The following is an 11,723-nucleotide window of genomic DNA, read 5'->3' on the forward strand; positions in this document are numbered from 1 at the left end:
AACTTATTAGTTAGTTTTTTTAACAAATCTCAGTTTTTCCAAATACCCTTATTATTATTAAATTATATAAAAAAATTACTTTTTAAAAAAATTTAGAACATTTTGAGGTGATATTTTACAAGAAAAGGTTATTTATATTATATAAAAATAAAAATAATACACAATTTTCTTGATAAGTATGAAGATATTTGTAGATTACTAAAAAGATATCAATCTTTTTTCCTCCTTTTTCTGCACGGCATGCAACAATTAGGTTAAATTTTCTCGTTTTTATGCTTTGAACAAATTGTTATTTTCAATCATATATCTGATAATACGAATCTTTTCCGCCGACACACTACAACCATTTCCCTTCATTCAAACCCTACATTCGTCACAAGAGATGGAAAACAATTAAGGATATTCAAATTTTGAAGAAAGACAGAAATTAATTTTCTTATACAATTGAAAAAGAAAGAAGAGAAAAAGATTTCGATTTGTCAATTTTTAAATAAAACTAATTTATGAAAATAACGTTAGTAACTCATTTATTTAAATTGTGAATATTTTTGTCTAATTTTTTCACATGTTACTAACAAGAGTAAATTTTAAATTAACTAATAAAACCCCAATACAAAATGCCTTCTACCTTACATAAAATTTCTAAAGAAACTTACCACTTTACTCAGTCTTAAAATTATTTTTTTGAAACTTAAACTAATCCTTAGTAAAACTATTAACCAGTTTTTTTTTTTTACCAAAGTATTAACCAGTTAAAATCACTTAAAAGGAACAATAAATAGAAAGAATTGCTTTCTCCTAGGCTAACAAATATTTTACATTCAGTGAAGCTGACTCAAATGAGAGCATAGAACACTATGCAATTTTATGAATTCCAATTTACAAACAAAATCGAATATTTCCTAATCGATACAAGCTATCCTCCGCCTAGATAGAAAAGCCCTTCAATAAACGGGACCTAAATGCTTGTTATTCAACATTTTCAAACCATTTCCTTTCCTAAAAACCAAAACCAATGTTTATGCCCTTTCATTCTAGCTTCTTCTATCACATTTTTCATGAGTGCCAAGCCAGGGGTAATACTCTGCACCAAAAGCTGGAAAAAAGCATTGTTGCTAAACTTAGGCTATTGACTGTTTCTAAAAACCAATTTATCTTGTTAAACTGATGCAACAATAATGAGATATATAGAACCCATCAATTGATTTCTCCTTCTTCTACATCATTTGTTTCTCTTGTAGTACTCTGAGGCATTTCTTCTTCTTCTTCCTCCTCATCAGCCTTCATGTACAAGCCTAGTTGTTCTAACGGATTACAACTTCCCTGTAGTTTGAAACTACCCAGCCCATTTTCAAGATGATCAGGACTTCTTTCCTCTGTGAAATTTGGTAAATGTTCATCTAGTAAACCACTCAGCATCTCTAGATCTTCCAAAAATTGACTACTCTCACTGATACCAATTGTCTTCTCCATCTGTGAACAAAGCTATTCAGTGAAACTGTCTTCTTCATCTCATTAAAGAAAGATGAATTTGCATCTTTATGTTCTAAAAATACTTCTCTTTCGAAGTTACCTTTTGCAAAGCCTGACGAGCTGCTTCTCTTTCCAGTTCCCTCTTTCTTTTGGCTTCAGTTGCTGCTTCGGCTTCAGCTTTCCTCCGAACCTCTTCTGCAGCCTTTGCCTCTGCCTGCAACCGAGCTTTCTCTAAAGTTGCACAAAAACAAAATATATACATGTCAGTTAAAACTTAAACTAAAGCAGTGACACAAGTTAGGCGTAAGAAACATTTCAAGGTTCAAAATGAAAACAGACCCTCCTTCTGCCGCCTTTCTAGCTCTTTTCGTTCCATCCTAAGTTTTTCAGGATCCCACTTGTCACCCTGAGATCAAGATCAATTTAATCAACCAATTTTCAAACAGAACTTACTACAAAAGAGGCAAAACATGCATGAAAGATTGCAATGGATATAGCTAAAGCATCAGAGCCTTTTAATCCATAGATTGCAATTAGGATGCAGCACATCAAAATCCACAAATGCAATCTCACAACCGTAACAAACCTTTTCAAGTGTCTTTTCCTGAGCTTTAAGTATGGTGTCAGCAAATCGGCTTCTTAATAAAGCTGCACGGTAGAGCTTATCGGGGGATACTTGCTTCTTAGATGGAGCATTCTCCCCTAAAAGGTTACAGCATGATGAATGGTGAGATCATGCCCCAAAATTAACAGCAGACAGATTTCTTCATTTTTGAAGCTTACCCTCTTGGTGGTTTTCAGGTTCATCACTAACTGAATCAGTCTGGGAACTCTGCTCAACATGGCCAGCTGCATTCATGGAGTCTACATAGGAAAGAGACAGTTGGCTATATATAAGGTAACCATAGATAAGGCTTACTCATCAAAACTATGCACAGAATAAATAACACCAGAACACACTTACAAAACACCAGCAACTTTGGTACTCACCGATTTCAGTTTCTGAATTATCAAGATTCCCCTCCTTTTGATCAATAGACAAGCCAGATCCAACCTTTTCCTGAAACAGTTTTTAACAGGTATAGTAAAGTTAAGGCAATATAAAATTGCATCCCGTTAACACCATTACATCATATAGCAAACATATTGTGATTACCTTCATAGGATTAAAATGGTCTGATGCTTTAGCAATGCCTGGTTCACTATCTGACTCACTATCTGAATCTGTCATACAACAATTTGTAGATTCAGAAAAGAATTCTGTATATCTACAGAATCACAAAAGCAACAAGCCAACAATGAATGAACTGTGTCATGCAAATTTGTGAAAATACTGCAAAAAAAAATTATGCCTGAGTAACTAGAAACTCCCAATCTTATTTATATCAATGTAGCAGTAGTAATTTGACAGTAAATCCCCAGCTACATCTGATCATTTCCAACCAAGCATGCACAATAAATCAAGCAAATTGGAGTGGAGACTTCTGAATCAATATGCTTTATGTAGAAGTGGTTCTAAAATAATCTTTCAGAAAAGGTCAGCTTGATTCTGTTATGCACTTGAGAGGCTTAAAAAACATCCATCCAAGGGATTTTTGTTCCATGCTTTGTCTACAGAAGTAAATCAATCACATACTAACAGAAAGTTGTAAACCCCAGATTAACGCAACAACTTTTTAGAACCTATAAGATTTAAGAATAAATCCGTGCACCTCCTAAAAGAAGTTTCTTTATCAGAGCTATCAAGTTAAATAAAAGTTAGGACATGTACAGAAATTTAAATAGGACGAACAGGAACTCTTGATAAAAGGCACTAATGTGATACACAGAAATCCCTTCACGAACATATTGAACTTTGATTCCTTCATATCCAGTGAAATTAAAGGCGCTAAAAATACATCTTAGGCAGGGCAATGGAATGTATCAGCAGCTCTTTCTAGTTGAGGTATTCCCTCTCTTTAGTAAGGAGCACACCTTAGGGGTTTGTTTGGGAGTCATGAGAGCAAGGAAAGGCATTGGTGAGGGGTAGGAAGGGTGGAGGTGAGGAGAATAGAGGATACGTCTTTTCCCTTGTTTGGATGCTGTTAATATAAATTTACTATGTTAGACTTTTTATCCATATTTTGCCTTTCTTTAAAAAAATCATATATAATATTTTTTTCATAAAAGTTGCCTATCAAAGGTTCAACAGGAGCAAAATTTAATCCAAGCTAATTAATAGTAATAAAAAAGAGTAGGCTAGACATTTCTGCTGCTCTTCATCATAAAACAGGGAAATGGGGGCATGGTTGAAAAGAGCCATGGCAACGAAAGCAGTTGAACAGGGGGGCTTCCAATCCATGGCAGAGAAGGTTGAATAAATCAAAGACACAGTGAGCAGTGCGGAGGCTGGAAGGAGGTTCCACTAGAAGAGTGTGACGGCTCTGTAATGGTTGTCCAGTTAATGTAAATTTGAACTTCAACGAGAAGAGAGAAGTATGGTTACAAGAGATGTCGAGTGAATCAAGATAAGGAAATTGTGATTTTGAAAATCAAGGGCAAAAAAATAGTTTAATTTGTTTTAACTCATAGCCAAGGCACCACAGGCAAGGGCCTTAGTGCAGGAATTAGCAAAGCACAGCTACAATTGTTTGATATATGTCAATAATTGACATCAAATTGTTTGATAGTTGTCAATAATCAACTGTCTCACAAGCTTTGTTAATGAAGACACATGAATGGTTTTTATACTTTCGTTTTCATAACACTTACAATTTGGCAGACATAATTGGAGGGCATTATCCACACTTCTCAAATGAGTTCTTTCATGAGAAGTGTGGATAATGCACAAGTCAACTTACCTTGTGCTTAAATTCAACCTTTATTTAGAAAAATAGGGATAGGAATCATCCAAATAGTTATAGAGGCTTCAATAATGTCATGAAACAAGTATCCTAAAACCTTAATGTAAAAGCAAATTAAGGAATTATCACATCTTAGCAATATTGTATTCTTTGGTCTGTTTTATGACACTAGCTGTGATAAATTCACAGTTTTACATATTGAGGAAGCAAGGTGATCCTTGTTTGGTCTTGTTTGTTTTGAGCCTGTTCTTTTCCTTTTTCTCTATACTTATTTTTTCTAGACAAATAAGAAAGGGTGAAAGAAAGCTTCATAAAGAGAGAATGAGGGAGTAAGAAAAGTGTAACAAAGATGCCCCATAAAGGCCCCGGTATTATATTTTGACTTGCCAACATAAACAATGTAACCTCTCAACCAAAGAAAACCACCATGTTTCATGGCTATGATAAGCCAAAGTCCACCAAGTATACTAATAGAACCCCAACCATTATGCCCTCCAATTATGTCAGCCAAAATTTTCACATTATCAATTCACCCTTCTCCCTCAAAAGATGATATTATTACCAATAATTACTTGGCCTATAGATCAAGTTGATATTCTTCTTTTTTTTTTTACATACATGTATCATATATGCCTTCAAAGGCCAGGGTACTTTTACATTAGAAGAAAGGCATTACCATGGCAGATATTATAGCACACAAGATGAACCAACAACAAAATAACAAACAGGTCCAAAAAAAAAGTCCAAGTAAATAAATTGCAAGATGTTAGTCTTCATTGAAACAAGTGGCCATAAAAGAATAATAATGCAGCTCAAACACCAAATATATGTACTAAAGATATTAACATATGTGTGTAAAACAATATGTAAAAAAAAAAAAAAAACGTATTCTGCAAATGAATTACAGTGTAGTCTAGATAGCATGTCTAAAGGAAAATAACAAGTCTTGGATGCATATCTGAAGTGAGTTCCAAATCAACCTTAACAATATAATTCAAAAGCTAAAATTGAAGCAAAAAGTAAATATTAGTCATCTAGTAACTGGATTCAACCAAATAAATGAACAAATGATTATTCAAAAATTATCAAAACATTGAAGTAGTTTCTGGCAACTACTCAGTGGGAGAAATTACATTTTAAATCAAAGTGTTAGAAATACTTTATACTGTAAAATGAACTAAATCATCTCTTGAAAGAGCGTGAAGACAAGCTAGTAACTAAACAGTCCCAACCTTCCAGTACTTTTAAATTTTATATAAATTTGGAATTGTATCAAAATAGATCACCATCTACAAGAAATAAGAATGACAAAAAGATTTTGTATGCAGGCTATGAATATCAGAGTACAAACAACATATCCCTTAGTGGGAAAACACATCAAAAGTATGCAATAACACAAACCACTGGATGAAGAGCCAGATTCACTACTAGAGCTGCTTGAACTGTGTTCACTTGTTTTGTTGGTGCCACCATTCTCAATCTCTGCTGGAGGGTAACTTGGAAGAGGAGGATCATCCCCACCAACAATGTCAACCTCCTCTTCAATTGGTTCATTGCCTGCACACAATCATTAAAAATTAAAATTAAAGGATCAACAATATAGCCACTTATCAGTGCTTGTAAAAAAAAAAAAAAATCACTTATCAGAAATTCAATAAGTAGCCAAGAAAATAACAAAACAAGAACTAAAAAATACCTTCACATTGTTGCAATGAATTGCTAAATCCAGATTCATTGGCTGGCTGCATAAAGATCAAGCAAGCCAATAATTACAAGTCTGTATGATATACAGGCTTCAGATGGTTTTTAAACATGAAAATAAAAGTAGTTTAGCGTGTGCATGCACACATGAGAGAGACCTGAATTTCACATGGTCCAGGTTTTGCCAGGGTTTTTTGCTTCTCTAGCATAAAATCATCAAGAAGCTTCCGCAGTTTAAATAATGTATCATCACTGAGGGCATCTATATCAATCTCAATTTCATCGTCATTTATTTGGCTAGCATTATAACTTTGCTCCTTCAAGAAATCAATAATGTTTTCAGGCAATTCAACAACTGACGCATCCAATTCCATACTCAACTTTTGCTTCTCCTCACCAGTCATGATTCTTTTAATGGGCTCTGGCTTGACATTAGTGCCATTTGGTGTTATTTTCTTTTTTTTCACAGGAGGATCAACAATTTCGGATTTTTCAATACAAGTAGTGGGTTTTGAAGGCTCAGATGGCACATCATCAATGGCAAGAATCTTCTCTATAGGCTTCCATCTTGTTTCAAAATATTTACTTAGTGTCTCTGCCATGACATGCACATCATTGCCCGGTGGATTATAACTCATTGCATTTGAGAAAGTCAGCCGCACATCTGCAGCAAAATCCATAAGACTTGTATATTCACACGAAATCAGCTTACTCTTCACAGTACCCAAATCCATCGGGTGCTTGATGATAGTGAAATAGTCTGGAATGTTCCATTTCACAATGTCAACCGGTTTGTCAAAAACTTTACCAAATTGATGAGACATCACGCGCTTAAGCAATGTCTCACACTGCTTCATCAGCACGGCATATGAAGGAGTTACTGGTGCAGCAGATTTCGCAGATATAAATCGCCCAGAAATACTTCTCTTTGTTTTAGGACCGTTATGCTTTAGTAGTGGGCGCTTCTTACCATGCAGTGCTAATGATTCCAGTGGAGGCCTCTTCTCTCCCACACTGCAGCTCCTTATGTCACTATATGGAGATAATTCAGTAGTGATTGAACTCATACCAGCAATTTTCTTTTGAAGTTTCCTTACTTCTTCAAGTTCGGATTTTAATCTCAGTGTCAAGTCCTTTCTCCCAGAACGGGCCATCTTTGTTAAAGATAACAGTTGAAATGGCACATCAAAACTCTCATCAACCCTTTTTCTCTTTGGGGCACATGAAATTTCTGACATTGTCAACTCATTATCAACCCTTCCCAAGTTACCAAGTCCTTCTGATTCACCCATAGTCTCAACAGCATGGCGAAAATCTGGAACAAAACCGGTGGCATGACCTTTTGAGTACTTTCGTGATTTCCCCATTATTTGTGAAAGAGAGCACTTCCTAGATTCCTTTTGTCCAGCAAATTCTATAGGTACAGTTGGTGCCGTAAGACAAAATTCTAATATCTGCACATGTCCACCGTGACAATGAGCTTTTACTCCCACACAGCAATTTCTGAAAATTTTCAAATTCTCAAAAGTTCAAAAAATTTAGGTCATATTCATTCTCCAGACTTCAATTAAAAGCAAGATGAAACCCAATGATGAGGCACTTCTCGCATTAGTCTTATCTCTTTTTATCTTAACAAAGTGATCTTCGAAAAGATACAAAACAACACTTTCTATGTGCCGATGGCAAAATTTTAGGCTAGTAAAATTCCTCTCTGCAGTTCAGCTGCAACAGTAATCTGATATTTATTTGACAATTCAGATCAAATAACTAGGGTAGGAAAGGGGAAAGATAAATAGCGAACCCGAACTAAATGTCCGCGAGATTGAACAATCAATGCATTAGCACCCAAAACCCTATGGATACCACAAGCTTCACAACACCCCTACCACACTGCACCTTCACGACTCCAAATTGAACAGAAAAATTCGAACAATCAGAAGAATAATCAATGCGAAAAGGGATGCCCAACAAAATAGGAAATTGATACAGAGAAATTAAGGCAAAACGGAAGAGAGAGAGAGAGAGAGAGAGAGAGAGAGAGAGAGATGTGCAAAATGAATGTGACTTCGTTGAGCTAGCTACTCCTCTACTTATATAGAGCCGCGCCTCCTTCCCCGCAACTATTCACTAAATCACAGCCGTTTATTTTTATCAAAGGCTGGTGCTCAAACGCGCTCTCGTGCGTCCGATCTGGATCGCAGCTTCTTGGGTCGCTTAAGCATAACAATTATAATTATTATAACGTGAAAGGGAAAATGTTAATCTTATCCTGGACCAACGCAATGGATTCTCGCTCGGTTCTAGAAACTTGTTAAACGTGTCGTGATTATCTTCTTGCCTGGATGTCAGAACACAAAAGCTTACCGACTACGTCTTTCTCTTGACCATCACCGCCACGTGATTTTTTATTTTTTTATTTTCCCAGCCTAGGTTTAGGATGTGTCTGGTTAAAAAGATATAAAACAATGTGATTCCACTCTCTCCTCCCTCTTCTTTCTGATGATCTTGGGTAAAGATTTTATTTTTAATATTTTTATTAATTAAAAATTATGTTTAATTATTCAATAAACAATTATTTTTAACATTTTTTTAAACATTATTATGAAGTAGGATCTTTTAAAATACTAATTTCTAAATTTTATTTTTTTATATTTCTTTCATTTTTATCTTTAATATATTTATTAATTTTTATTATTTTTTTAAAAAAATAAATCATAATTTTTTTTATTTTTCAATCATTTCAATATCTAATTTTATTAAACACATATAATTTAATAAAATAATTTTTTTAATTTTCAACTTCTAACATTCAATTAATTCTTTTAACTACTTTTGTTAAACATAACTTATAATACAAGCATGGCCTCCTTCTTTCTAATCTCATGTTCTTTCATCTCGTTTTAAAATTTTATCTCATGATCCTATATCTTTAAAAAAAATGCATTTTTCATAACTTTCCTCCCAAATCAGTTGCACTTAACATTCCCACCCTTGAACCAAACACCCGTAAAATCCCGATTTCCACCGGCAACTGCTTTTGGTAAAAAGTCCGATTTCAAACAACGAATCGCTCCAACGGAAGGCAAATGCAAGTTCAAAACGTGTCAGGCTTGGCCCTAGGCATAAGCCCATGGAAAGACTGGGGCACAAGACTTGAACTCATGGGAAGTAGAAACAATGGACTGGACTGAAACTGCCTTGCAATATTTTTTTGTACTTATTAAAAGCCCCTTCATGATGGATTTGTTAAAATACTTTCTTTTTTTTTTTTTTCCAAAAACACACATGTACATGCGGTTAGATTCGCAAATTAAGTTCTGGAATGTGAAACATTTTCAAACTTCTAGAATATAATTTTCAGAAACCAGAATTATGAGTGTTCTAAAACCTTGGGAAAAAAAGTTTTCCGAAATTTAAAAATCAAAACAAAATATTTTTATTGAAATCAAATTACAATATCCGGAACTTGTTTTAGTACCAAAAACATCGTGTGATGGGAAAAGATGTGATTTTTTTCTCGATGCACAAGTTGTGAAAATCGTGGGAAGGGAAGGTTGTCTATGAGCTTGTGTCAGTGTGTCAAAAGAAACGGAGAGTGTACACTACTACACTATACATAAGACTGAAAAAAGAATTATTATTCTTATCAAATTTGGTGGAGTGGTAATTAAGGTGTTGCTCCTCCAACATCTCCAATTAGATAGATGTACTTACAAAGACACTTTGCTTAGAGTATTAAGAATGTGTCAGACTGAAATTAATTATTTGGTATCATTGAGGTTATTTTTAGTTTTCTCCCTTGGTCCATGGGTTCATGATATGAGTGTCATTAAATATGACGGAGATCTTAACACATAAATATAAATATTTTGTCTATGTTTATTTCTGTTCTTGTAAGTAGGTCATGCCTTTGAAAAAGATGACTTAACCCAAAAGCATTCAAGTTTAAAGGTGTAATCTGTTTCTTTTCTAGGTCTAGTATGATTATATAGTAACATCGTATTTGGATTGGAAAATTCGGCATCCGAGTCAATGGGCCTTAGTCTGGTCGATCCAATATGAAGGACGGTCTACATTCAAACGGAGAGGTACAGAGCCACTCAACTTTGAGTACGTAAGCACATAGAGGCTTGAAGTAGTAAAGACAATTGACATTCAACTAAAAAGGTGCATAGTCCCTCAATTTCAAGTGCGTAAGCACAAAGAGACTTGAAGTAGTAATCACGAATATAGTATAAAATTGGGTAAGGTAAGATTGCAATTGTTTGCTTGTATGTATGTTGATCCAACATGAATAGAATATAAAATTGCCTAAGTTAAAACCACAAGTATTAACTCATACTGTGGTTGATGATTCGTCGAAAGGGATGTAAAATTGATTGTTAGAATTCATTAATATAATCGTTTAAATTTTGACTTATAAGGAAAGTAATATAAGGATAAGTTAAAATTCACCAATATAATCGTTTAACTTCTGACTTCTAAGTAAGAAAGGAAACTAATATTTGGCTAAGTTAAAATTCACCAATATAATCGTTTAAATTCCAACTTCTGATTAAGAAAGGAAAATAATATTCAACTAAGTTAAAATAATCATGTTGATTCCGACCATGTACCATGGGTATCATTTAATAGTCATGTTGTTCATGTCGATCCCGATCATGTACCATAGATATCATGGTGGTTTAATAATTGTATCAATTTTGATCATGTATTATAAGTATCACAATAATTTAATAGTTGTGTCATTCATGTCGATTTCGACCATGTACCATAGGTATCATGGTGGTTTAATGGTCGTGTCAATCATGTTGATTCTAACCATCCTCAATAGATATCATGGTGATTTAATAGTTATGTCGTTCGTGTCCATCCCGACCATGTACCATAGGCATCACAACGGTTTAATACCCGTGTCGTTCATGTTGATTTCGACCGTGTACCATAGGTAACATGGCGGTTTAACAGTCGTGTCGATTCTAACCATGTTCCATAGATATCATGGTGATTTAACAGTCGTGTCAATCCCAACCATGTACCATAGGCATTACAACGGTTTAATAGTCGTGTCGTTTGAGTCAATTCTAGCCATGTATCATAGTTGCCATGGTGGTTTAATAGTTGTCAATCATGTCGATTCTAACCATGTTCCATATATCATGATGGTTTAATAGTCGTGTCGATCCTAACCATGTAGCATAGGCATCACAACTGTTTAATAGTTGTGTCGTTCGTGTCAATTTTGACCATGTACTATAAGTACCATGGTCATTTAATAGTGATGTTGTTTGTGTCAGATCATGTACCATAATTATATGAAATAACAATCAATGCATACTTAGCTACTATTTTAGGTATCATATAATTATGAATTCCCGACCCTGACATAAATGTTTTGTAAGGATGACCAAAGCTAAAATATGAATTAAAAATAAAATTTAACTTAGGAATAGGTCATATATTTTGAAAATTAAATGTTTCATCAACAAAGTTCAATAAAAGAAAAACAAGTAAACAGACAGAAGATTAAACCTTAAAACTTTAAAAAGATATCAATTTTTAGGTGTAAATAACTCCAAGGATGGTTTTAAAGATTACAAACTTATGACAACAATAATATCAGGGAATTTTGATTATTTTGTGTAGACAATGAAATTTTAGTATGTATCGTGATTAAGTTTTGGCTTTAGCATGTGACAAAACATA

General features: G+C 34.2%; 1 protein-coding gene across 1 annotated transcript; it reads right to left on the reverse strand.

Annotated features, from left to right (window-relative positions):
* Positions 1 to 781: 781 nt before the first annotated feature.
* LOC114412037 (transcription factor GTE10-like) lies at positions 782 to 8,067 on the reverse strand. Its single transcript, XM_028375802.1, has 11 exons — positions 7,819 to 8,067; positions 6,176 to 7,520; positions 6,013 to 6,058; positions 5,718 to 5,873; positions 2,630 to 2,697; positions 2,464 to 2,533; positions 2,257 to 2,337; positions 2,060 to 2,175; positions 1,813 to 1,879; positions 1,574 to 1,704; positions 782 to 1,473 (listed from the first exon to the last, which is right to left on the reverse strand). Exons 2-11 carry the CDS (start codon positions 7,382 to 7,384, stop codon positions 1,198 to 1,200), a joined length of 2,220 nt encoding a protein of 739 aa, XP_028231603.1. The 5' UTR covers positions 7,385 to 7,520; positions 7,819 to 8,067; the 3' UTR covers positions 782 to 1,197.
* Positions 8,068 to 11,723: the final 3,656 nt, after the last annotated feature.

The sequence above is a fragment of the Glycine soja genome, chromosome 5 (assembly GCF_004193775.1).
Source record: "Glycine soja cultivar W05 chromosome 5, ASM419377v2, whole genome shotgun sequence".
Taxonomy (NCBI): Eukaryota; Viridiplantae; Streptophyta; class Magnoliopsida; order Fabales; family Fabaceae; genus Glycine; species Glycine soja.